Source organism: Drosophila novamexicana, unplaced genomic scaffold (assembly GCF_003285875.2).
Source record: "Drosophila novamexicana strain 15010-1031.04,08,12 unplaced genomic scaffold, DnovRS2.1 tig00001692-arrow-arrow-pilon, whole genome shotgun sequence".
Taxonomy (NCBI): domain Eukaryota; kingdom Metazoa; phylum Arthropoda; class Insecta; order Diptera; family Drosophilidae; genus Drosophila; species Drosophila novamexicana.
This window is the reverse complement of record NW_020824877.1, coordinates 408838-433137: the sequence shown is the minus strand read 5'-3', so window position 1 is coordinate 433137 and position 24300 is coordinate 408838. Positions and strand designations below refer to the sequence as shown.

The 24300-nt window shown below is 48.3% G+C and overlaps 6 protein-coding genes across 11 annotated transcripts; 3 read left to right on the top strand and 3 right to left on the bottom strand.

The window, feature by feature from the left end:
- The first annotated feature begins 227 nt into the window (after positions 1-227).
- LOC115768163 (probable methylmalonate-semialdehyde dehydrogenase [acylating], mitochondrial) lies at positions 228-3700 on the top strand. Its single transcript, XM_030712659.1, has 2 exons — positions 228-379; positions 1826-3700. Exons 1-2 carry the CDS (start codon positions 350-352, stop codon positions 3356-3358), a joined length of 1563 nt encoding a protein of 520 aa, XP_030568519.1. The 5' UTR covers positions 228-349; the 3' UTR covers positions 3359-3700.
- Positions 3701-4070: 370 nt separating this feature from the next.
- On the bottom strand, positions 4071-6984 carry LOC115768162 (ATP-binding cassette sub-family B member 10, mitochondrial). The gene is made up of 6 exons (XM_030712658.1): positions 6404-6984; positions 6136-6342; positions 5867-6069; positions 5525-5806; positions 4692-5435; positions 4071-4623 (listed from the first exon to the last, which is right to left on the bottom strand). Exons 1-6 carry the CDS (start codon positions 6780-6782, stop codon positions 4330-4332), a joined length of 2109 nt encoding a protein of 702 aa, XP_030568518.1. The 5' UTR covers positions 6783-6984; the 3' UTR covers positions 4071-4329.
- A 528-nt stretch (positions 6985-7512) lies between these two features.
- LOC115768175 lies at positions 7513-13237 on the top strand. The gene is made up of 6 exons (XM_030712677.1): positions 7513-7581; positions 7644-10097; positions 11049-11608; positions 11935-12288; positions 12348-12911; positions 12977-13237. Exons 1-6 carry the CDS (start codon positions 7566-7568, stop codon positions 13136-13138), a joined length of 4110 nt encoding a protein of 1369 aa, XP_030568537.1. The 5' UTR covers positions 7513-7565; the 3' UTR covers positions 13139-13237.
- Positions 13238-13358: 121 nt separating this feature from the next.
- LOC115768177 (KIN17-like protein) lies at positions 13359-14948 on the bottom strand. Its single transcript, XM_030712683.1, has 3 exons — positions 14778-14948; positions 14312-14717; positions 13359-14245 (listed from the first exon to the last, which is right to left on the bottom strand). The coding sequence occupies exons 1-3, from the start codon at positions 14908-14910 to the stop codon at positions 14182-14184; spliced, it is 603 nt and encodes a 200-aa protein (XP_030568543.1). The 5' UTR covers positions 14911-14948; the 3' UTR covers positions 13359-14181.
- Positions 14949-14992: 44 nt separating this feature from the next.
- On the bottom strand, positions 14993-16495 carry LOC115768176 (28 kDa heat- and acid-stable phosphoprotein-like). 4 transcript variants are annotated; one of them, XM_030712678.1, is made up of 2 exons: positions 15285-16495; positions 14993-15089 (listed from the first exon to the last, which is right to left on the bottom strand). In XM_030712678.1, the coding sequence occupies exon 1, from the start codon at positions 16352-16354 to the stop codon at positions 15662-15664; it is 693 nt and encodes a 230-aa protein (XP_030568538.1). In that variant the 5' UTR covers positions 16355-16495; the 3' UTR covers positions 14993-15089; positions 15285-15661. The 4 variants fall into 4 exon arrangements, with proteins under 4 accessions (XP_030568538.1, XP_030568542.1, XP_030568539.1 ...); XM_030712682.1 differs by having other exon boundaries at positions 14995-15080; XM_030712679.1 differs by having other exon boundaries at positions 14996-15098.
- Positions 16496-17239: 744 nt separating this feature from the next.
- Positions 17240-24293, top strand: LOC115768168 (glutathione synthetase). 3 transcript variants are annotated; one of them, XM_030712664.1, is made up of 7 exons: positions 17251-17695; positions 17766-17978; positions 18901-19208; positions 22870-22912; positions 23119-23357; positions 23438-23822; positions 23891-24293. In XM_030712664.1, the coding sequence occupies exons 1-7, from the start codon at positions 17537-17539 to the stop codon at positions 24191-24193; spliced, it is 1650 nt and encodes a 549-aa protein (XP_030568524.1). In that variant the 5' UTR covers positions 17251-17536; the 3' UTR covers positions 24194-24293. The 3 variants fall into 3 exon arrangements, with proteins under 3 accessions (XP_030568526.1, XP_030568524.1, XP_030568525.1); XM_030712665.1 differs by lacking the exon at positions 18901-19208 and adding an exon at positions 21889-22022 and having other exon boundaries at positions 17253-17695; XM_030712666.1 differs by lacking the exons at positions 18901-19208; positions 23438-23822; positions 23891-24293 and having other exon boundaries at positions 17240-17695; positions 23119-23307.
- Positions 24294-24300: the final 7 nt, after the last annotated feature.

Here is a 24300-nt window from a genome sequence, read left to right as displayed (position 1 = left end):
GGTTACACATACACACACACACGCACACACATGCGCGTGTGACTGTATGTGCGTCTAATATAGTCGTCCGAGCGAGCGAGCGAGCGAGCAAGCGACCGCCCGCCCGGTTCGCCCGCTTCGCCCGCAACTGCCCGGTTGCCGCCGCGTCGTATATCAACAATCACACCACACACGCGCGCTGCGGGCCACAACTTGGCACAGCCTCAGCTTTTGCTTTCAGTTCTAGTGAGACCATCGGTTGGGCCAGCCGCAAACAGCAGACGGTTAGTAAAGCAGCAAAGCGCCAGAATCCAGCCCCAGCGTCCATTATCCAGTATCCCCGACCTAACACTTCAACAACCTGTGGAAGATGTCCTTTGTGCGTCTAATTGGTGCTGAGGTAAGAAATTCAATTAGATGTCTAAACACATATCGATAACTATTGCAAATTGTGGTGCAGTGTTGGAAAGTTTATAAGGGTATAAGGGGGCGTGCAATTGATGGTGCATTGCCATGTGTGTGTGTGTCGTGTGAGTGTGTGCATGCAAATTACAACGTTCGAATGCACGTGCATGCATGTGTGTGTGTGGGATTGTAAATTGGCTCATAAAACCGCCAAAACGTGGAGAAAGAAATATTAATGACAATTTGATAGAGAACAAACGTGTTACGTAATTTGGGCTTGCTGCGTTGCAGATAATACGACGATCACAATAACAGAAAGAACTTAGTTGGTGGGCGCAACAGGCACACACACACACACAGACACACACATGCACACACACACATGCAGACAGGCATGTATTTGTATGCAAATGTAACTGCAATTGTATTTTAATTAAGCGGCAAGCCTTAGAAATGCGTACAAAACAGGCGGCTGCTGCTGGCGCTGATAAGCGAAGGCGTGGCACACAGCTATGCATGTGTGTGTGTGTGTGTGTGTGTGCATATATTATCATGTTGCCATGCTCACCTGTAGAACTTTCCATAGAAAGCAAAGAAATAAAACACTTGACATGCCAGCTTAAATATATATATACGTATATACAGTGAAGCCTGGCCATGTTGGCCAACGATCCAAGGGAATTTACGCAACTTAACTGCGCCGCAAGCTTATCAGTATCGATATATCGATAAACAATATATATATATATATATATATACATTAGTGTCGGCTTAAGAAAATACCAATTTTAAGGGGAACATTTCAAATTTCCTGCATGGGACATTTTTAGCCCCCCCCCCTCCCGCTCTGCTTCATGGGCAGCAAACAAGGTTGCCATTTGACAAAAATTAATTTGTACTAAAAATTTGAGTGCCCTTATATAGTATAGAAACTAAGCTAGGTTGGCCATTGAAAAAACTGTACCAACATATAAAAAAAGAAAAGCACAATATTTATATAAGCACTTTGCCTGTACTTATATTTCCTGTCTTTCAACTATAGCCAGATTAAATGTTTTGTGCAAAATGCATAGAGAGTAGACATAGCTAATTTGTTATGTCACACAAATTGGCTGGCAATAAAAAGAGGCTCAAGCTTTTTGCCGCATACAAGGATTTGAAAGCCATAAAAAATGGACCTGAATGAAAGTATATAGCTAATGTGCCCACTATAGAAAAAATGTCCTTAGACTTGGCACATTTTTAGCACAAGTTGCAGACGTATTTTTTGGCAAAAAAAAACTTTTCTCAAAATGAAATTTTGCTTTTAAAAAGAGGGCATTAATTAAAGGAAATTACCTTTGGTGCATTTGCGAATGATGTGGCAACCTTTGCACGGCCGATCTGCAGGCAATTTCCCAAACGATATATCGATAACATGTTCGAAATGAATATTTTTCAGGCACGCCTGATAGCCAGACGTGGCTACTCGTCGTCTGCGCCAACGACGAAGCTCTTCATCGATGGCAAATTCGTCGAGTCGAAGACAAACGATTGGATCGATGTGCACGATCCGGCCACGAACAAGGTGGTGACCCGTGTGCCCAAGGCGACGCAGGAGGAGATGAAAACCGCATTGGAGTCGAACAAGCGCGCCTTCAAATCGTGGAGCAATCAGTCTGTGGTATCCCGCCAACAGGTCATGTTCAAGCTGCAGGCCCTGATCAAGGACAACATGGGCGAGCTGGCCAAGAACATTACCAAGGAGCAGGGCAAGACTCTGGTCGATGCCGAGGGCGATGTACTGCGAGGCCTCCAGGTTGTCGAGCACTGCTGCAGCATACCCTCGCTGCAGATGGGCGAAACTGTGGCGAATGTGGCCCGCGACATGGACACCTATTCGCTGGTGATGCCGCTCGGCGTCACCGCCGGCATTGCTCCGTTCAATTTTCCGGCCATGATACCGCTCTGGATGTTCCCGGTGGCCATTACCACGGGCAACACAATGCTGCTGAAGCCGTCGGAGCGTGTGCCCGGCGCCACCATGCTGCTGATGGAGCTGCTCAACGAGGCCGGCTGCCCGCCGGGCGTGGTCAATGTCATCCATGGCCAACACGATGCGGTCAACTTCATTTGCGATGCGCCCGAGATCAAGGCCGTCTCCTTTGTTGGCTCCGACACGGCCGGCAAGTACATTTACGAGCGCGCCGGCAAGAACGGCAAGCGCGTCCAGAGCAATATGGGCGCCAAGAACCATGGTGTGGTGCTCAGCGATGCGAATAAGGAGAACACGCTCAATCAGCTGGCGGGCGCCGCCTTTGGCGCTGCCGGACAGCGCTGCATGGCCCTGTCGACGGCCGTGTTTGTGGGCGGAGCACAGCAATGGATACCCGATCTGGTGGAGCGTGCCAAGAAGCTAAACGTGAATGCGGGTCATGTGCCCGGCACGGATGTGGGACCCGTCATCAGCGCCGCCTCGCGCCAACGCATCAACGAGCTGATCGAGTCCGGCGTCAAGGAGGGCGCCAAGCTCATACTGGACGGACGCAAGATCACGGTGCCCGGCTTTGAGGATGGCTATTTTGTGGGCCCAACCATTTTGACCGATGTCAAGCCGCACATGAAATGCTACACGGAGGAGATCTTCGGACCAGTGCTGGTCATCCTCAATGCGGACACCTTGGACGAGGCCATCTCGATTGTGAATGCCAATCCGTATGGTAACGGCACCGCCGTCTTTACCACCAACGGCGCCGCCGCCCGCAAGTTTGTCAACGAGATCGACGCCGGCCAGGTGGGCGTTAATGTGCCCATTCCGGTGCCGTTGCCCATGTTCTCGTTTACGGGCACACGCGGCTCCTTCCGCGGCGATCATCATTTCTATGGCAAGCAGGGTGTCAAGTTCTATACACAGACCAAGACCGTCACCCAGCTCTGGCGCGAAACCGATGTCACACACACTCAGGCGGCCGTGGCCATGCCCACCATGAAGTAAACACACCCGTACATACACACACACACACACAGCCGTTGCACAGTTGTGCATAAGTTGGTAATTGCTGCATTTATTTTCTGTGCCTATTAGAATTAAGCTATATGTAAAACTGATTAAAAAAAAACGTGTTATAAAAGAAAAAAAACAACGGTAAATTGCGTCGCAATTTCCAGTTTATCGATAACTATCGAGCGGCGGGCGAAGATCGTTTTCACGAGTGCGCACGAAAGTGGCAACGCCTGCTTGCTTGATTATGTCCCAGGCAAGGACTTTGAAATTTGCCCAATATGAAAAATATATAACAATTATGTAATGTGTGTGCTTATGCATATTTTCAGCTGATTACAGTTGTATAACTTGACAGATCTATCTATATATATATATATGTTAATATATCTATAATAATAATATAGCATGGGGATCAACAGGGGCAACCACGTTTGCTTTTGCTGCCGCTTGCAATCAATTGTCCAGGGACTTTTAAATTTCCCTAATGCTAATATTTGCATGTGTGCCTACACACACACACACACATGTCTGAATGTATGTATATAGCATGCCAGTGTTCGTTATCGTTAAAACGAAAGTGTGGCAACGCTTGCACATAGGAATTTTGATTGTTTGCTTTTTTAACCGTTTTTTAGATTTGAATTATGCGTGTATTTAATAAACTTCCGCATTGATGCATGTTAAACATGGGTGTAAAAAAAAAAACTAGTCTATTTATTTGCTAACAAAAGCGCTAACTTTAACAATAACAATTTGGTTTATTGCCTTGCTTAAAAAAAAAATTAAGAAAATGTTTTGTTGTTGCATTAAACATAGTTAACCCTAACACCTGCCCCCAAAAGAGACCTGCAATCGGTTGCCTTGGCCAACCGATAACGCAATCAGTATTGGGGCCTAGATAATAATAATCATAAGATTGTGAACACAATCGGCATGCATTCGGGCCGGCTTATAAGCTAATCCTAGCTGCCCCAGTGGTCCTTGGACGAGCGACTGCCGCCGAATGCCTGCTTGGAGACCAGCTCACGGAAGGCGCCATCCTGTCGGCGCATCAAATCATCATAGTTGCCCTCCTCGACAATTCGGCCGCCATCGAGCACGGCGATCTTGTGCGCCTTGTGTATCGTGCTCAGACGATGGGCAATTGTCATCACGGTGCGTCCCTCGATGAGCTTGTCCAGCGCCGTCTGCACCAGCTGCTCCGAGACGGAGTCCAGTGCACTTGTCGCCTCGTCCAGCACGAGTATGGTGGGATTCTGTGGGCACATGTCAATGATTGAGTTTAGAATATGAATATTTGGGTTTGAGAATAATTTGGTGGCACCTTGATGAGCGCCCGGGCAATGGCCACGCGCTGCTTTTGGCCACCGCTTAGGAGCATGCCCCGTTGTCCGACGATCGTTTCGAGACCTTGGGGCAGCTGATTGGCAAACTCGATGACATGCGAATCGTGTACGACCTGCTGCAGCAGATCCTCGTTGGGCTCCTCGCCCGGATGCAGGCCGTATAGAATGTTTGAGCGTATCGAGCCGGAGAAGAGCACCGGCTCCTGGCTAACGGCGCCGACATTGTGTCGCAGCCACTGCGGATTCAGCGTACGCAAATCAACGCCATCCAAATAGACGCCGCCCTGTTGTGGATCGTACAGACGCATCAGCAGCAGGGCCATGGTTGACTTGCCGGAACCGGAGCGACCCACCACCGCCGTCGTCTGATTGGGCAGCAGGGTCAGCGAGAAATCGGACAGCACTTTGCTATCCGAACGCGATGGATAGCTAAAGTCCACATTGCGGAACGTGATCTCGCCAATGGGCTTCGCGGTCGGCACATCGCCCTTGTCCAGCGGTATCGCAAACTCTCTGTCCAAAATCTCCCAGATGCGTTCCGAGGCGCCGATGCCCTTGTTCAGATGGCTATAGAAATTGGAGAGGCCGTTCATGGCGACGGCCACGTAGCCGGCGTACAGCATAAATGCGGTCATCGCGCCAATGGTCAGCTCATCGTTGAGAACCAGCGTGCCGCCATAGTACAGCACCGAGATGATTACAAAGTTGCCCGAGAAGCCGGTCTAACGGGAAAGACAGAGAGAGCGAGAGAGAGAGAGAGGAAACACATTAGCTAGCTTAAATGAAATGGACGGATCGGAAGAGCCCTCACCAGGCCAAAGAACATGGAACGTGCTTTGGTCTCCTTGTAGCCAATTTGCAGCGCCTCGTTTAGCTTGGCATCGTAATCCTCGCACTCCTTCTGCTCGCGGCAAAAGACCTTGACTGTGCGCACATTGCCGAAACGTTCCTCGGCATGCTTCATTATCTCCGCATATTTGTCCAGCTCCGAGCGGGTTATGCGACGCACATAACGCCCATAGACGATGGCAATGCCCGCCAGAGCGGGCACCACCAGGGCACTGACCAGCGCCAGCTTGGCCGAGGTGAAGATCTGAGCAAAATACATAATATTATAATAATATTTATGGAAATCCTGGTGCCCTATACGCACCATCATGCAGGAGCCAACGCTTATCATGGCCAGCGAGCGCAGGCCGTCGGATATGTTCTGGCTGAGCGAGATGCCCACGAAGTAGGTGTCGTTGCTCAGGCGATTGATAAGCTCGCCGGTGCCGCGCGTATCGAACCAGCCCACCTCCTGCATCAGCATGGCGCGATACAGATCGGAGCGCAGCTTCCGGACAATGCGCAGAGCTGCAAAGGGAAATACGCAACGAATTACCCAAATGGTTTGGCATGGGAAATTTAATTGTCGCTCACCTGCCGAGCCGAACATATAGACGCGGGCAAAGTTAGCAAAGCCGCCAATGACAAAGATCCAGAATAGCGTCATAATGTAGTCGCGCAAATCCTGCAGTGCCGGCGCATCCAGACCCTCCTTGTTGAACACAATGTCTATGACCTTGCCCAGAAAGAAGGGTATGCTCATGGTAATGCCCGACGAGATGATCAGACAGGACAGGCCGACTGCAACAGAGGAGAAACATGAGAGCTGCAGTTTCAGAATCAGTTTGCGCTTGGCCCATACATAAGATCGACCATTTCTCGTTCTTGACCAAATGGAGCAGATGCCTGTACTCGGATTTGGCCAGCTTGATGAGCGACTGCTGCGCCTCCGTATTGGTCACGAGCGCCTTGCCCTTCGCCCTGCCGCTCAGGCAGCGTCTGATTGTGACCAAACGGCCCGCCCATCTGGAGCCGAGCAGCTGACGCTTTGCCGCCAACGTCGCCGGCGGTCGAATGTTAAATAGATGATGATGGGGACGCCGCAGCAGCAATAGCGGTTGCCTCAATAGACTGTTATAGATGCTATATGGGCTGGTTGTCAATCTCGGGCCAGCGCAGGGCAACCGGGAGACTCGTAATGTTGTGCACATGTGCCTCAGTCGGGTGCAGTTCAACAGCATTGCGAGTTCTATTCAAATTCGTGACTATTTTAACACAAGAAATACGTCCAGAACAACTTTGATGTAACGCAACAATATCCACATACATATGTGTGTGTATATATGTATATGTCTTAAAAGAAATAAAGAACAAAAAATAAACTCGTGAATTTTGACCCCCGCACAAGCAGCCCGCAATAACCAACCAAATCAGCTGCTCGGCTGCCATGCATCATACAACTTTCGAAGGTTGCACATAGCTAGCAATGAGATATTAATCAGTGTTGAAAGTTTGTTTAAAGTTTGTGACGTCAGCGCACACTAGATGTGCAAAATTTACATCATGAAACTTTCGAAGGTTGCACACAACTAGCAATGCGATATTAACCAGTGTTGAAAGTTTGTTTATAGTTTGTGACGTCAGCGCACACACTAGATGTGTGAAATTGGCATCATGAAAGTTTCGAAGGTTGCGCACAACTAGCAATGCAAAGTTTGTGACGTCAGCACGTAGTAAATGTGTGCAATTTGGATCGTTAATAAATGGACAAATTTATTAATATATTCAAATATCAATGTTAAGAAAAAGAAGTAATTGTAGCTTAATACTCCTTAGCAGGAAGACATGTAATAATTGTTACTCAAATACTCAACCATCTTTTTATAGTGTTACCTGCACATCAAATAATATGCCCTAGTGTTGCCACTATATCGATTAATCGATAACAGCCGATAGCTCAACACGTGCGCAACCGCAATCGTAAATGAAATTTGTATTTGGATTTATTTATTTGAAGCCGCAACATGGAAATAGGCGAAGGTAAGCTGCACGCCAAGCGCACAAATAAATAACTAAATATACAATACTTATCAAAATTGCAGAACTGCGAACATGGCTGCAGGACAAGAGCAAAGCGTACACGGCACGCCTGGAATTCTCAATTAAAGTCTGGCAATCGCTCGACTTCGTTTACATCAACAAGCACGAAGTCATTTGCCAATGGCTCGCCGAGACGCTGGAGGAACAGCAGGAGCAGACGGAGTCTGAGCTGCCCGTGGCACAGCTGCAGCAGCTGTTCAGCCTGCGCGCCCAGCCAGGCCTGGTAAGCGTGGCCACAAAATCGTCGCTAATTCAGGCGCTGCTCAAACGCATACGGAAAGCTGCACCCGCCGTTGCACAGACGCATCCCGAACTGCTGCAGCGCCTGATTAACTTTGAGCTGGTGCAGGATGCACTGCGCGCCGACTACGAGCTGCTCATGTCCTGCTACGGCACGCTCTTCACCTGCTACGAGCGACAGCTGCTACGTTCCGATGCTCCTGATCAGCAGCAGCGGCATGCGGACTTTGTGCTGCCCCTGCTGCAGCAGCTGCGCGACTATGTGCAGCGCGCCCAGAATCACGAGCGCCTGCTCCAGGCCTACACGACCTCGGCGCTGCAGCCGCTCTGCCAGCTGTTGCTGCAGCTGCGCGAGCACGGACTCTGCTGCTTCGAGCAGCTGGCGGCATTGGAAGCACAGCTCACCGAGCAGCTAAAGACGTCCGGCGCCACCAAGCGCATGTCCGAGCAGCCACTGCATGTGCATCTGCTGCTGTTGGAGTGCGCGCTGCTCAACCATCGCTACGATCCGTCCAAGCAGCACAAGCTGATGCAATACGCGCTCGAATGGAAGCAGGCGCAGATCGAGCAGGAGCAGCAAACTGAGCCGGAGACGCATCCCTTGGCGCTGCTGCTGACCACCCACGCGCTGGAATCGCTGCGCAAGCACAACATACAGCTACAGTTTCCCGAGCAGCTGAAGCAAACGGCACTCAGCTTTGTCGGCGACCAATTGTTCCTATTGCTGCGCCAGCATCGGGCGGAGCATTTGCGCGAGGTGCTGCAGCTGCTGTGCGCGGCGCTGCGTCTCAATCCGCTGCTAATCCAGCCGCATGTCTATCAGTTCACGGTCTGGATGATGTGCGCGCCGAAGCGCAACGCGCTCGAGCTGCGCCTCTACTCCGAGTATCTTGTACTCCTGCTGGACATGTGCCGGCGTCTCAGCCACACCGAGCGCTTTGTGATGCAGCTGCTCAAGTCGCTGCGCGAGTGGCTGCACAAATTCGAGCTGCCTGCGCTGCCCGCCGGCGGAGAGTCCAAGCGCAGTCGCCAGAGTCTGGAAGCGGCGCAGCAGCAGCTGGACAACTGCAGCTATGTCCAGCTACTACTCAAATACGCCACGAATAGCTCCTGCGCCAGCTCCAACTGCAGCGCCAGCTCGAGCCATAGCTCGGAGCGTCTGGCACAGACCTGGCCCAGTCACTCGGCGGGCGCCGCCTTCATCCGGCTTGTCAGCCAGCTGATGTTCAAGCCCTCGCTGGCCATTTGGAAGATGCTGCTCTTTAGCTTTGCCGAGCTGCTCGAGCCCGAGTCGAACGCCGTTCTCGCACCGAATCTGAGCTTTGCCATCGAGCTGCAGGCCACGCTGCTCTCGCAGTATCTGCTGGGCACGCGCATGGCGGAGCAGGTGCAGCATCATCAGCCGGAGCTGGAACAGCAGCGCCAGCATACGATCCAGGTGCTCCAGCAATTCGGACGCTATCTGCTCGCACGTGAGCACAATCGACGCACCATGAACGTCTTCCTCGAGTGCGTGGAGCGCGCCAACAGCTTTGAGCTGCTGCTCGCCTACTACTGGCCGGACGGATTGGCGCGGCCGCAGCCTGTGGAGCAGCTGCCGCAGCTGCATCGCTTTCTATCCGCCGACGAGTGGGAGCTGATCCAGCAGCGTGTCCACAATTTTGGCAAGTCCCTTTGCCGGCAGCGACTGCAGCGCCTGGAGCTGCAGCTGGCCGAGAGTGGCTGGCTGCTGTTGCCCAATCAGCGGGCGGAGCCCTGCCCGGATGCACTTGTCCAGCTGCTGCCGTGGCAGCTCTCCATGCATCTGACGCGCGACCAGAAACAGCTGCGTCTCCAGCAGCAGCAGCAGCTGGCCGCCCATCTGCCCGAGAATGCGGAGTGCGTGGAGCTGTTGGCGCTGCAGCTGCTCGAGGAGTACGCCGCCAGCCTGAAGCTGGCCAAGATCAAGGGCGCACTGCTGCCCAAACAGCTGCCCCAGGCCGAGCACGAGTCGGCCCTGGCCCAGACGCTGAGGCAGCACTGCGCCAGCAGCAAGCGGCCAGCCCTGCCGGAGGAGTCCACGCGACACCTGGTCGAGGCACTGCAGCAGCTGCCGCTCGCCCAGCTCCAGAGCGGCATCAAGCTGCGACTCTTTTTGCTCATCTTCACACTTTACCAGGATGTGCGGCGCGATCAGCTGACGCAGTTGGCCAACCAGCTGCTCGAGCAACTTATTGGTGAGTCTTGATTTGGGGCATATCCGACTGGTGTATACCCTAACTGATTGACTATCAAGCCACAGCTTCATAGCATGGTATACGACTGGCATATACCCTGTAATATGCAAATTAGTTAACATTACTCCCGATTGAATTAATTTAGGGGGAATATCCGACTAGCATATACCCTGTAGACCGCCCATCTGTTTGACGAGCAAGGCACAGCTGCATTTTGCACAATAGCTAGTGGGAAATCTGACGGGCATATACCCTGTAAACTGAATATTAATCTATTTCTCCTGATTGACTAACTGTGGTTGATTTGATTGATTGATTGATGCTTCTTTCGCACAGGAGTTAGTGAGAAATCCGATTGACTGATGCCCAGCAGCATGTATATTATTGTTTCTGTTTCTTTGATTGACCAAACGTGATTGATTGATTGATTGATGTGTACAGTAATTCATAGTCGCAATCGTTCGAACTGGATAGCTTGCATATACCCTGTACCTTGCATCTTAATCTATTTCTCATGATTGATGAACTGTGATTGACAGATTGATTGATGTGCATTTCATAGTCCCAACCGTTAGAACTGGGCAGCTGCATCTGCGATAATGTCCGACTAGCTTATATCCTGTAAACTGAATATCAACTGATTGACTTACTGACTGATTAAGTGATTGACTGATTGATGATCAATGCTCGGTAGTATATCCAACGGACTGACTGATACCCTGTAATAGGCAAATTAATATGTGTGTGCTGATTGACTGACTGTGATTGACCGCTTTGATTGATGGATAGCCCAGCGCTATCGAGCTAGGTAGCTGTATTTTAACTTGAAGCTAAGAATATACGAGTGGCATATATCCTATAACATGTATATTAGGCAAGTTGTTCTTCTCGGCCAACTGATTGATTGATTGATTGACTGATTGAGCATGAATACCCTCCCCTTCTTTGCAGATCTGCTGCACTTTGGCCAGCCTTTGCCGCTGTGCAGCCACCTGCCGCAGCTGGAGGAGCTGCTGCAGCTGGTGCCCCTGGAGGGCAGCGATGACTCCACCGCCTGGCGCTTCTATGAGACGCTTTTCGGGCGCTGCATACGCCGTCTGGCGCCGGGCAGCGATGCCTTTCTGGTCAGCTGTGCTGCGCTCTTCCGCGAGCAGTCGCAGCTGTCGCCGGCGCATTGCCGGCTGCTGCTGCTGGCCATCGAGACGCTGGCGAGCGCGACGGGCGTGCTGAACCGACGGATGCAACGGCATCTGCAGCCGCTGCTCGAGATCTATGGCAAGTTTGTGGCGCACAAGTTCCGCTCGCACAAGAAGCCGCCGGCTGTCTACAAGGACTTTGTGCAGCAGACCCTCAGCGGCTATGCCATCTATCTGAGCAGCTGCATCAATCGCGCTGCCAAGCAGCAGCGGGACGAGGAGGCGCCGGAGAAAACACAAACGAGCGGCGAGTCTTCCGTACAGCCCATCGATGAGAACTTTCGGCGCATCTGCAAGATTTACATTGGACACTCGGTAAGCCTAATAACATTAGCTCGATTACATATGTATGTTAAGGAGATGTTACAGAGACCTAACATGTGGCTGTTAACATGCGACTGTTAACTATATTTCGATAACATTTTTATGCTTAGCTCTGGCACGGTTCTTGATCTACAACAGTTAACTATTATAGAGGCTAAACATTTTTGGTCACACTTGAGTTATCTGATCCGATCTGGTCACACTTGTAAATTAAGCATTTACCGTTAGTAAAGCCAGCCAGAGTTAGGTTAGATTTGATTTATAACCTCAACTTGTATCTAACTTTTCTTCCCTTCCCTTCGCTTCTTTTGTGGCAGCTCAATTATCGCAATGCGCATGCGATACGCCTACTAAATGTGGCTCTAACGCATCGCCAGCTGCTGCATCTGGACCAGGACGAGATTGAGTTTGTGCTGGACAGCTATTGGCGGCAGCTGAACGCGGACATTGCGTCCGAATCGGCGCTGGACATGGGCAGCATTGAGCCTGCCGTCAAGCTAATAATTGGTTACAAGACCAACGAGGATTTTCTGCTGCTGCTGCGACGCCTCAGCCAACAGCTGGACGGCATGCGTCGGCCGGAGACAAATGCCGAGCACACCAGCCTCCAGAACGTGCTCGTGCTGGTCACGCTGATCGCCAAATGCTCGCTGAGCAGCATCAAGGGAGCGGTTAGTTAATGGATACTCCAATTAAGTTCTTACACTGATATTCGCCCTCTTCTTTGCAGATGCTCAACGAGCACTTCGAGCTGATCAGCGGCAATGTGTCGCTGCGTCTGCCGCCGGCAAGCGATGCCGCCTACTGCGGCCATGTGCTGCGCCTGCTGGAGGCACAGCGCGCTCTGGCTGGCAACCGAACCGTGCCGCTGACCGGCGAGACGCTCGACTCGCTGCTGGCCAGCATGCTGGACGTGAATATCAAACGCTTCATTGTGGCCGGCGGCAGCTGGTCGGACTTTCGGCAGCTGCATTCGGCGCTCGCCGAGAATTGTCTGCTGCTGTTGCGTCAGCAGGCGGCGCTCATGTCGGATCGTGCGCCACAGCTGGCGGCGCTCTGCCAGGACCTGGTGCAGTCGATTGTCTGCTATCGCAGCGAACGCAAGCAGGCCCAGAGTCTGACCGATGAGGAGCTGGATGGTTTGTCGGAGCTGGCGCTCAAATTGGTCACGCTCATGGCTGGCATTGCTGCCGGGCCGCAGGCGCTGGCCATGAAGCGTGTGGCGCCCTTTTTGCTCATCTTTACCATCAAGCAAATGATTGCCACCGAGCGGCCCACCACGCTCTTCGAGAAGGTAAGCGCACGCGCGACAGAGAGAGAGAAAGAGAGAGAGACTGAGTTTGTTTCTTCTCGTTTCAGGTCAAGCTGCATTTGGATCGCTTCTGTCATGAGCTGATCGGGATTTGTGATCATCGCGCCGGACACTTTATATTGCGCGCCAGCAGCGAGGCGGGCGCCCGCATGTACCAGAGCCTGGTCAAGGAGCACGACAAGTATCACAAGTTCCGTGGCAAGGTCTAGGCAGCAGCAACTCCCTTTCTTTTCTACTCTAAAGTTGGTTTAATTAATAAATGTGATTTACATCAAATAATTGCAACTTAACAGTGCGACCCATTTGTTGCAATCAAGCGTTTCGCAGTGCGGCCCATTTGCATTTAAGAGCTTGACAAGGCAAGGTCTAGGAAGAGAGAGAGAGAGAGAGAGAGAGTACGCCTTTGTTTCTACTCTAAAGTTAGTTGGTTTTTTTTTATTATTAAATATTAATAAATGTGATTTACATCAAATAATTGCAACACCTTTTTTGTATTTGTTGTGTTCGTACATTTTTGATTTTGTTGTTGTTTTCCGTTTGTTTTTGTCGTGTGTAAGGGTCTCTCTTTTTGAGCTGTGCCCATGATTTAAGCTTGCGAGCGGGCAACACAGCCTAAGGCAGTCGGCGAGAGCTTTACAGTGTGTGTGGGTGTGTGTTGCAGTGCGCCCCATGTTTGTTTGTTTTTTTTTTTTGTTGGCAATCAAGAGTTGTGCAGTGCGGCCCCATTTGCATTTAAGAGCTTGACACAGTGCGCCCCATTAGCATGCAATTAGATGAATTCACAAATTTCGATGTGTTACTTTATCGTTTGATTCGATTTGATATTGATTTTGTTTTGATATGATTTGAATTATGATTTGTTTTGAATTTGAATTGAAATTTGTTGCTGTGTTTCATGTTGCGTGTTGTGTTTGTGTGCGTGAAAAGTGTTCTTAGCTCGAACTGTGCCTGGGAAGTGAATTTGGCTTCAAGGCAGCTGCACAGCTTTTATGATGGTTGCGACATATTGGCAGAAGATGTTGTTCATATAAATATATATATATATAAATTATTTGATGATAATGAGTCCTATTTTTTTTGTCTCCTGGTTACCACGTTTTGTACTTGTACTTCCATTCCATATATCTCTGGCTCAATATTTGATAATTCATGTATCAGGTAGCGTTCGTTCGTTCGTTTGTGTGCGTCTTGTTGTGTGTGCGTGTGTGTGTGCGTGTGTGTGTGTGTGTGTGTGTGTGTGTGATGAGCCCTTTTAGGCGACAAACATTTGGCAGACCTCGCACAATGGATGTTCAGCTTCCTCCGGACGATTGCCGCTGCAAGGGAATGCAAAAAGAAGCAGTAAGTATATGTGTCTGGCGAAACAAATGGGCAGCACTTACAACAGGGTCACACAGGTGCGGCAAATAAATTGGCTGCACTCGACGCACGAATAGCCGCACTCCTCACACAAATCGAACGTACAATTAACACAAGTGCCGCGTATAAGAGTCGGCCGCTGGCAACAATTGGATAGCCGGCGCTCCAGGCCCGGATTGGCGACATCCGGATTCATGTCGCGCAATATGATGTTACCGTCGCCAATCAGCTGATATTGTTCGCACAGATTGTGCGAACTGGCGGCAGATGGCGCCAGCTGCTGCTGTTGCTGCGGCTGTTGTTGTTGCTGTTGTTGTTGTTGCTGTTGTTGTTGCTGCTGACTGCTCGCCTCTTCCTTGGCGCTGGCGGTCTCCTTGTTGTTGGCATCCAAATTGGCGGCGGCCTTGAACAGCATCTTGGTCGTTTTGTCTGCAATAACAATTCTCAAATAATTATATATATATATATATATATATTGTCTTTACGCACCGTGCACCGCTTTCATTTTCTCTGGATCGCGCGAATCGTTGATTTTCTCGTTAACCCAAACCTTGCTCTGGGTCGTATTATTGTTACTCTCATCGTCATCGGAGCGCATGCGTTTCAATGGTTTGCCTTCCATGTTTTGTACAAAACAAAAAAAAAAAAAAAAACAAATACAAAAAGCAAAAAACACAAAATCCCTCTTTTTTTTTTGGTGTTTTTTCTTTTCTCTTCTTTTTTTTTTTTTTTTTTGTTGATTGAAAAAAATAGAATATTCTTTGAACAGCCGGCTGCTTGTTAATGTCACTGCTGCTGCAACTGGAAAGACTGAATTTATTGATGACAATGCGGCCGGCGGCTGCCAGTTTGTTGGCCAGTGCTGCATTTCGCAGCTGAGCGACAAGTGTTGGCTAATGCCAGCGCGCCGATACAATCGATAAACGGCTATCGTATGAGCGCGCGCATTTGCAACACTTTTTCGTTACGTTTTGAAATGTTCGTTTTGGCACTCACTTTGGCAATTCCGCAGTTGGGAAAGTTTCAGGTATTCATTTGTTTAATGCATCCACCGAAACGCAGCTTGAACTGTTTGTATTATTGTGTGTGTGTCTGTGTGTCTGTGTGGATTGAGATACAAAAGAATTTTGCTTAAGTTTTTATTTGTTTTATTATTCGTGTAGGTAACTCAAAATTTACAAATCGAAATGAACTTGAAATGAAATCGAAATGACTGAAGGCTGGATTATATACATATATTCTACATATATATATGTATATATATATATACATATATATACATATTATATACATAATATATGGGCGCCAACAATATCGAGCAGGCCTACTTTGATTTCAAATTAATTTCGCCCTTTCTCATTTTTCTCAATTGTTCATGCCTGCATGCTCACATTTCGTTTATTTCCATTGCGACCCTTTACAAATTTACTGAGATTCTCGTTGTCGGCATTGGACTTCTTCAGAAAATCTGTGGTGCCCGTTCCTCCCGATTTGTGTTTGTTCGTCTTCTTCTTAACGGATATATCCGACTTGGATGTGGATGGCGTCGCCTCCTGATAGCTGCTGTTCTGCTTTTTGGCAGCCAGACGCTGCTCGGCGGCGGCTTCCCGCTTTTTACGCACCAACGCCAAACGGGCGAGATCCGCGTTCGCCTCGCTTGTCGTCTTCTGATTGGAATTGGAGCGCGGCTTTTCTCTGGCACGATCGCGACGACGCTTGTCCATTAGCGGATCCTCGAGAAGCCGGCCCTTGGCCTCGTCGGTGAGTAGTGCGTACTTTTGGGATTTCTTGATCGGACGATTCGGATTGGAGATCTCGATGAGGCCCTCAACGGCACCGCCCAGCTTTTTGCCCTTGGTAATTCCATTGCCGCACTCAATGACCTTGTCCTGGCTATTATCGTTGCTGTTGTTGCCATCGAATATGGCCTCCTCGATGCACTCGTTCAAGTTGTTGCCGTCTATCGATTTTAGACTCCCTTCCAGCTCCTGCTCACGTTGCAGTTCTTCAACCGGAGTAAACTGGCGGCTGCGCCCCTTGTGGTTTAAGAACTTACCGCGCGGCATTGCTTCCGGGATTCGGTTCGTTTCGTTACGTTTCGGATTCTCTTCTTAAACATAAACTTGCGTACCGTCTGGTTAAGATTTCAATTTTTTCTTTAATTTACAAGTTGAACAGCTTGACAGGACGAATCGAATTGCAAATGAGACCTAAAAACGACACAGCTTAAGCACTTCTAACCAAAATAATTGATGTTGTTTCCAAAGCTAGTTAAGAATTAAGCTGTGAGCAAACGCATTCAATCAATTTGAATTCGATAAGAAAAAGTGCATTGCTCGCCGATAGGCATAATCGATAGCACATTAACAGCAGCTGTTGCTGCTCAAATGAACTGTTAACGCTCACTAAAACAATTTGGTTAATTGCTTGAACCAACAGTTGCATATATATTTGCTATATAAATATAAATTAATCAATATATAAATGTTTTTATTGTTCATTTTCAATGCATCTTAAATTAATTCTAAAAACATATTTAAATATTTCGCTTGCTGCTACAAAGGATTGCGTACTATCGAAAATGTTACGATATATCGAAACGATATATCGAGCTAACAGCACCGGCTCGTGACAGCGAATTCGACGACGCCTTCTAACAGAGCACCCCACCTTTAACAGAGCTGAATTCTACTAACAGAGCTCTGTACCGCTTAGCAGAGCTGACAACTTCTAACAGAGTTGAAGCTGCTAACAAAGCAGTTCATCTTCAAGCAGAGTTGACACCTTTTAAAAGAGCACTTCAACTTCTAACAAAGCAAAGTCCCCTAACAGAGCACTCCACCGTTTAACAGTGTTGCCAGCTGCTAACAGAGCACTCCACCGTTTAACAGAACTGACTCGCCATTTAAAATCTAAAATAAGTAAAACTATCGTTAATCGACTGTGCCGTGAGCTGTAACATTTTGTGAAATTCAATTCCCAAAGCATTCGAGTCGAGCAAGCGGCCCCACAAATTCCACGTACAGTAAACACAGAGACGCGTATGCATGCAGCAGCAGCAGCGCCGGCAACAGGTAGCCACAACAACAACAACAACAACAACAGCAAAACCGAACGCACAGCGTGACATTTGCAGTAACAGCTGACGCGGACAACAACAGCAAGAGCAAGAGCAAGAGACAACCAATCGCGAATTGCAGTGAACAACGGGCCTAGCTACTTAACGGATTCCGTGTATTTTTCGAGGCATGTCTGTGGACGATAATACGCCCGTGCTGCGTGGCTGCATCAAATTGCCGCTGGCCACGGACGAGCTGCTCGAGGTGACCGCCAAGGCCAAGGACTATGCGATTATGCATGGCGCCGCCATGCGTTCCAAGACCAGCTTCAGTCCGGACTCGCTAAATGTGAGTATGCAAAATTGCTGCTGCTGCTGCTGCTGCTGCGGGCGTTACTCAACACTACTTTTGTTTACAGTTTGCGCCCTTTGTGCTGGTGCCCTCATCCTTTCCGCGCAAGGAGTTCGAAAAGGCGATCGCCCTGCAGCCGATCATAAATCGCCTAATGCACAATGTGGCCCACGATGAGGAGTTCATAACCACAACGCTGGCGGAGACAATCAAAGTGGATGAGTTTACGGCCAATCTGTTCAATATCTATCGCAAGGTGCTCGCCCATGGCTTTACCCAGGTGAGACAGCATATGTTCGTTTGCAAGCCATCCAACCACGCCCAACCATGCCCATTGTCAGCTTCATTCCCGGCTCATTTGGCATATTTGCACCACATAATCACATCCATGTCGGCACCATGTCCAATATCCAGCTTTAGGGTCCAGGCTGCTAGTGCAGGTGTTAGTGCTATTTCTCGCTTGCTCTCCCACACTCTCGCTCTCTCTCTGTCTGTTTCTTTCTCTCATATTCATAAACGACATTGGCTCGCTATCTTATCGTGACATCATAAATCCCATGGCCAAGGTAGCCCCATCGGCTAACAGTTAATCTCAAGCGTTGCCACTTGATTTATGCGCACATCCTGAACTCGAGCACATGGCAGGCACCTGCTGCGCTGCCTCTGCTGCTGCGCGCTGCCTCTGCTGCTGCGCTGCCTTTGCCGCTGCTGCTGTTAATCAAAACTGATTTCGATATATTATTTAATTTTCCTTCAATTTATTAGTTTCCTTTTTCTTTCTTCTGTTCGCTTTCTCTCCCACTCTCTCTCTCCCCCTCTCCCTCTCTCTCTCTCTTGTGGTGCTGCTCGTTGTTGTTATTGTTGTTCTCGCTGTTGATATGGCCCAGCTTAATGTTTTATCTATCCAAACTAAACAAAAAAAAAGAAAATTTACTCACGCATTGATTTGACATTTTCTGCTTTCCTCCAAAAAACCCGAACCTAACAAATTGCGCAAAACCCGATTTGAATCGAACCGAAACAAAAAAAAAAACCGATTCCGAAACCGAAACTGAACCGAATATCACATTTTGTGTTGCTCGTTTTAACGTAATCGTTATCGTTATCGTTATCGTAATCGTATACCGATTCACACTCTCTCACACACACACACACTCTCACACACACACACACTCTCGCACACACCCATTCGCCCACCAAAGCGCATCTCGTTGGGCATGCTGCGCAGCGATCTGATGCTGGAGTCCCGCTGCCCGGAGCTGTCGCCCCTGTTGGACTCGAGCGCTGGCGGTGGCGACGACGACGATGTGGATGCGGATACGGATGCGGATGTGGAGGAGCAGGAGCAGCGGCGGGCAAAGGACGCAAAGGCGAAAACCAAAACCAAGGCAAACCCGGCCAAAATTGGCGGGCGCACCTCATCGGCCTATTGCTGCTGGAAACAAGTCGAGATCAATACGATAGCATCGGGTTTTGGCCATTTGGGACCAGCAAGTAAAACCATACAAAGGTGCTGTCTCTCTCTCTCTCTCTCTCTCTCTCTCTCTCTCTCTCTCTCTCTCTCTCTCTCTCACTCACTCACTCTTTCTCTCTCTCTCTATCTCTCCACCTATATATATATCTATCATATATACACTCGCATTGCCTGTATATGCCGAAGCCTAACCAAAGCCACTCACAAACAAATGTACACACACCCAGAAACACACACACACACACAAACACGTGAAAAAGTAATCCATAGATCAGCTCTAGAAACAGACAACAAACAGACAGATACTTGGGCTGAGATAGTCTATATGATCTAGACTGTAAACCCAACCTAAGATCTGCAAGTACGAACGAGTACTCTGAGTAGAAAAACGAGTACTCTGAGTACGAGAACGAGTACTCTTAATACGAGAAGGAGTACTCCGAGTACGAGAACGAGTACTCTGAGTACGACGAGTTCTCTGAGCACGAGAACGAGTACTCTGAGTACGACAGCGAGTACTCTGAGTAGGAGAACGAGTACTCTGAGTACAAGAACGAATACTCGGAGTACGAGAACGAATACTCTGAGTACGACGAGTTCTCTGAGAACGAGAACGAGTACTCTGAGTACCACAGAGAGTACTCTGAGTACGACAACGAGTACTCTGAGTACCCTGTAGAATAGATAGGGTATACTCGGAAACTACAACTCTCTACGCCCTATTGATCGATCCAATATTTCAATACATGTAGGAACTTGCTGGCCAAGGCATAGATTTGGCTATATCTAATCGCAATGTGCTTGAGATTCTATCTAAACTAGAAATATTTCAGATGGTTAACCTAGCTATATAAATTTGAAACTAAATGGCGTTTAAATAATATTGAACAACTGATTTTAATACGTCTGACAAATAGTTATACGATCACGTGGAGTAGGCCGTTTTTTAATCGCAAGATAGCACAGAATAAAAATCAAATAAAAAAAACCTCTAGAAAGATCTTAGATTATTTCACCAGCAGGCCAATTTAAATGTTTTGGGCTTTTGGGTGAAGAGTTTATTTCCGATAACAGACCAGCATTGGTTAATTGCTTGGCTTGTGGTTTGTGAAAAAATGACTCGACTTTGACACGAACCTTCTTGCTTAACCCGTTACTCGCCCTGTGTGTATGTGTATGTGTGCGTGTGTGTGTTTGGGCTTGTGTTATTTCTTATGCGCTGGCAATGCAAATGCGAAACGCCAGCTAAACTTTTATTATGTCCATGATTCATGTACAGCTAATTATTAATATTTTTATTATTATTATTGATATATGATTTAATTTATGCATTTCTATAGCTGCATTTTATATACGTGTTTGTTTTGAATTGTTTACCGTAGCCGTTAATTGCTTGCAAAACGCTGAACAAAAAAAATACGTATTTTTTTATTTCCCCAATCCTCGTCCAGCGCAAACCGCCCTCCGCCTACCGCCGCCTGCTCGTCCAATCCACAAAAAAAACACAACCGACCCGCTTCGTCTCGCCCCGCCCCGCCCCGCTTCGCCTTGCCTCGCCTGCTAAGCTTGCAATGCTTTTCTCTTATACCTAGCCTAGCATCTCTTCTACATATACATACATAATATATTTATGCGTATATATTAACTGTATTTCCCTCTTCCAGTGCATACATATATGAGTTGTGCCTCTTCTTACGTTCTTATAATTTTTGTCCGTCACCTTCTACCTCCCCCTCTCCTACCTACCTCGTGTTGTCGCTCCTATTGTTTTGTTTAACAGTTACAGTTACAGTTACAGTTAGAAACTGGTTAAATTAGCAGCGTCATTCAATCAGCCGAGTCTTATCGCTGGTTGCCAGCTATTAAATGACCGCAAAAAATAAATATAAAAAAAAAATCCGTAGAAACCAAATGAGTTACGCACACACACACACACACACACACGATCCCGCACACCCCCACACATGCATAAACGTCATGCAATGAGTCGTGCTCAGATTTCTGTTTATGCCTAGAAGTTCCTTAGAATTCAATTAAAATTACCAAGAATTTGTAACAATAGCAACAACAGCAACATATTTGTAGGGAAAACTAGATCTAAGGGAAATTCTCTAGAAAATGTAATATACCGTACCTGAATACATCTCTTCCGGCACAATGCGGCATTGTGCATGCGTGTGTGTGTGTGTGTGTGTGATCTATATACGATTGCTGCACACATACACACACGCACACAAATGAACACAAATCATCTGCTTCGAGCTAGCCTGGCGCTTGCGTGCCTTGCCAGACATTCATAGGCCGTTACATGAATTCATCGAAATCGATAAATCGTATCGATATGCATTGCTTTCGCTTCCATTGCTCTCTCGCTCGCTCTCTCTCTCTCCATTTTATTCTTTGCCTCACACACACCCACACACACACACACTCGACGCCTTCGGTTAGCGTTGCCCGCTCTCTATTTGATAAACAACTATCAGTATTTTGTTGGTATTATTTTTTAAAAAATTAAACACATTACTTTTCATTTTGATTTTTTTTTTTTTTTGTTACCGTTTTACAACAACTAAATATTAGCTAAGATTAGTTTAGGCTAAGGGCAGCTGCTATGTAATACATGATTAAGCAGCTACTACTGTACACACATACATATGTATACCACACACACACAAAAAAAATATATATATATAATGTATAACGATCATAATTGCAGGCTTATAGCGTCGGTCTATTACGTTCTGACTATTTGGCTCACGTGTACGAGGGCTGTGCAATAAAGCAGGTTGAAATCAACACGATTGCCTCCAGTTTCGGTGGCATTGCTACACAATTGGTGCCTCTGCAGAAGTATTATGCGCTCTTCTCTCTCTCTCTCTCTCTCTCTCTCTCTCTCACACACACACGCACACATACATACGCACACTTTCTCTATATTTCTCTCACATACACAATCCCATCAACTCTCAATTTAGCACACTGTTTGCACTACTTTTTTTTATTATAGTTGCAGTTGAGCCTGTTTCGAATTCCGTTAGAATATTATGAAAAATTTCGTGCTAACGGCATTCGACACGGGCTCGAACATGCACACACACACACACACACACACATACATAGCAGCACGCACTTCAGTACAATCCCTCTACCCCCCACCCCTACCGCGCCCACTCACTCGTAATTATAAAGCACATTTGGCCCATTTGAAGGTCGCGCCCACTCATCAAACTGTAAATGGCATGCACTCGCACTCGCACTCGCACTCTCTCTCGCTCTCCAACTCTTTTATTTACTACCTGCTTAATCTTACTCTCACGCACACACACACACACACACATACAAACTCACTGTTCCCGCTTTCTCTCTCTCTCTCTCTCGCTCTGTCACACACTTTTTGGCTTTTGGTTATGGCTTTGACTTGAGCTTTGTGATGCTATTCCAAAATCAAAAAAAAAAAAAAAACCGTTCCCCGCACCCCGTTTGTAATCCCCGCTCTATATTTGCCTGCTAACTTACTTTGTATTGTACATAATATATCCCCCCCCCCCCTCCTTTTTTTTTAACTAGTCACTTTTGTTGTTGTTTGTTCTTGTTCTTGTAAACTATCTCTCTCTATTTTTGTTTCTTAACTGTACAAATTACTAATTTGTTTTTCCTTTTGCCGCCGCCGCCGCCCTCTCTTTCAACCTGCCCACAGCTTCGTTTTGCGAGAACTGGGACATGCCGAGAAGCTGCAGCGCGTGAGTATCTATTATAAATATCAATACAGTGAAAGCTCCAATAATGAACAACTGTGAAGAGAGAGAGAGAGAGAGGGAGAGTTCTTTTCAAAATGAAGCTCAGTTGTTCGTTCAAGCGAGCTTTCACTGTGTAGAGTCTTGCCTCAGCAGCGCTCTCTTATACATGCGCTCTCTCTTATACATGCGCTCTCTCTCCCCTGCGGCAGATGCCGAAAAACGACGCGCTGGCTGGCCTGTGCGATGGCATGGTCAAGGCTTGGGATATATACGCCAAGCCGCAGGCCGTCATACTGTTCATCATTGAGGAAGTCTCCTACAACATATGCGATCAGCGTTTCCATGAGTTCTACATCCGGGAAACGTATCCGCATATCAAAGTGCTGCGCCGCACCTTGACCGAGGTGCATCGCGACGGCAAGCTGGGCCAGCACAAGGAGCTGCTGCTGTGCGTATAAACTCGACGAGATTCCAAACATGGCGAACCCCAAAATCTCTCTCCCTCTCTCTCTCTTTCTGCCTTTGCAGCGGCAGCACCGAGGTGGCCGTCATCTATTTCCGCGCCGGCTATGAGCCGGGCCATTATCCGTCGCAGGGTGAGTGGGATGCACGCTATTTGATGGAGACATCGCTGGCCATCAAATGCCCATCGATCCACTATCATTTGGCCGGCACCAAGAAGGTGCAACAGGCGCTGGCACAGCCCTCGGTGCTGGAGCGTTTCATCAACGATCCGGAGGAGATGAAGGCCGTTGGCAAAATCTTTACCGGCCTCTATTCGCTGGACGACAACGAGGCGGGCAATGCCAACTATGAGATGGCGTTGCGCACGCCCGAGAAATTTGTGCTGAAGCCGCAGCGCGAAGGCGGCGGCAACAATGTCTACGGCTTGGACATTCCAGACGCACTGAAGGTAAGTCAGCCAACCGAATCCTTGACGTTCTCAATGCGCGACTGCATCTCATACGCATCTAATTGCAGCGCATGTCGCGCGTAGAGCGCTCCGCTTGGATACTGATGGATCTGATACATCCGCCGTTGTCGCAGGGCTATATGGTGCGACCCGGCAGCGCTATGCCGCCCCAGATAGTCGACATGGTGTCCGAGCTGGGCATCTTTGGTGTCGTCATCGGCGATGCCGAGCACATTGTCCACAACTATCAAGCCGGCCATATGCTGCGCACAAAGCTATCGACGGCCAACGAGGGCGGCGTCGCCGCCGGCCTGGGCGCCCTCGACAGTCCCTATCTAATCGATTCCGATGATGAGGATGGCTACTTCTAGGCACAGTTGCGCCATGTATTCGATAGATTATCCACAGCTATTTTTGTAATGCGCGTAGAATTGTCAAAATCGGTGCAATAAATTCAAATGTAAATACCAAGCGCCAG

Bases quoted from the DNA above. Each gene is read 5' to 3' on its own strand.
- LOC115768163 (XM_030712659.1), top strand. From the start codon at position 350: ATGTCCTTTGTGCGTCTAATTGGTGCTGAG. The intron at 380-1,825 runs GTAAGAAATTCA...AATATTTTTCAG, and splicing joins TGCGTCTAATTGGTGCTGAG to GCACGCCTGATAGCCAGACG.
- LOC115768162 (XM_030712658.1), bottom strand. From the start codon at position 6,782: ATGCTGTTGAACTGCACCCGACTGAGGCACATGTGCACAACATTACGA. The intron at 6,070-6,135 runs GTGAGCGACAAT...TTCCCTTTGCAG, and splicing joins CTATATGTTCGGCTCGGCAG to CTCTGCGCATTGTCCGGAAG. The intron at 5,807-5,866 runs GTGCGTATAGGG...TATTTTGCTCAG, and splicing joins GCGTTGGCTCCTGCATGATG to ATCTTCACCTCGGCCAAGCT.
- LOC115768175 (XM_030712677.1), top strand. The intron at 12,289-12,347 runs GTTAGTTAATGG...TCTTCTTTGCAG, and splicing joins TGAGCAGCATCAAGGGAGCG to ATGCTCAACGAGCACTTCGA. The intron at 12,912-12,976 runs GTAAGCGCACGC...TTCTCGTTTCAG, and splicing joins CCACCACGCTCTTCGAGAAG to GTCAAGCTGCATTTGGATCG.
- LOC115768177 (XM_030712683.1), bottom strand. From the start codon at position 14,910: ATGGAAGGCAAACCATTGAAACGCATGCGCTCCGATGACGATGAGAGT. The intron at 14,718-14,777 runs GTGCGTAAAGAC...TTGTTATTGCAG, and splicing joins GAAAATGAAAGCGGTGCACG to ACAAAACGACCAAGATGCTG. The intron at 14,246-14,311 runs GTAAGTGCTGCC...ATTCCCTTGCAG, and splicing joins CGCACCTGTGTGACCCTGTT to CGGCAATCGTCCGGAGGAAG.
- LOC115768176 (XM_030712678.1), bottom strand. From the start codon at position 16,354: ATGCCGCGCGGTAAGTTCTTAAACCACAAGGGGCGCAGCCGCCAGTTT.
- LOC115768168 (XM_030712664.1), top strand. From the start codon at position 17,537: ATGTCTGTGGACGATAATACGCCCGTGCTGCGTGGCTGCATCAAATTG. The intron at 17,979-18,900 runs GTGAGACAGCAT...CGCCCACCAAAG, and splicing joins TCGCCCATGGCTTTACCCAG to CGCATCTCGTTGGGCATGCT. The intron at 23,823-23,890 runs GTAAGTCAGCCA...ATCTAATTGCAG, and splicing joins ACATTCCAGACGCACTGAAG to CGCATGTCGCGCGTAGAGCG.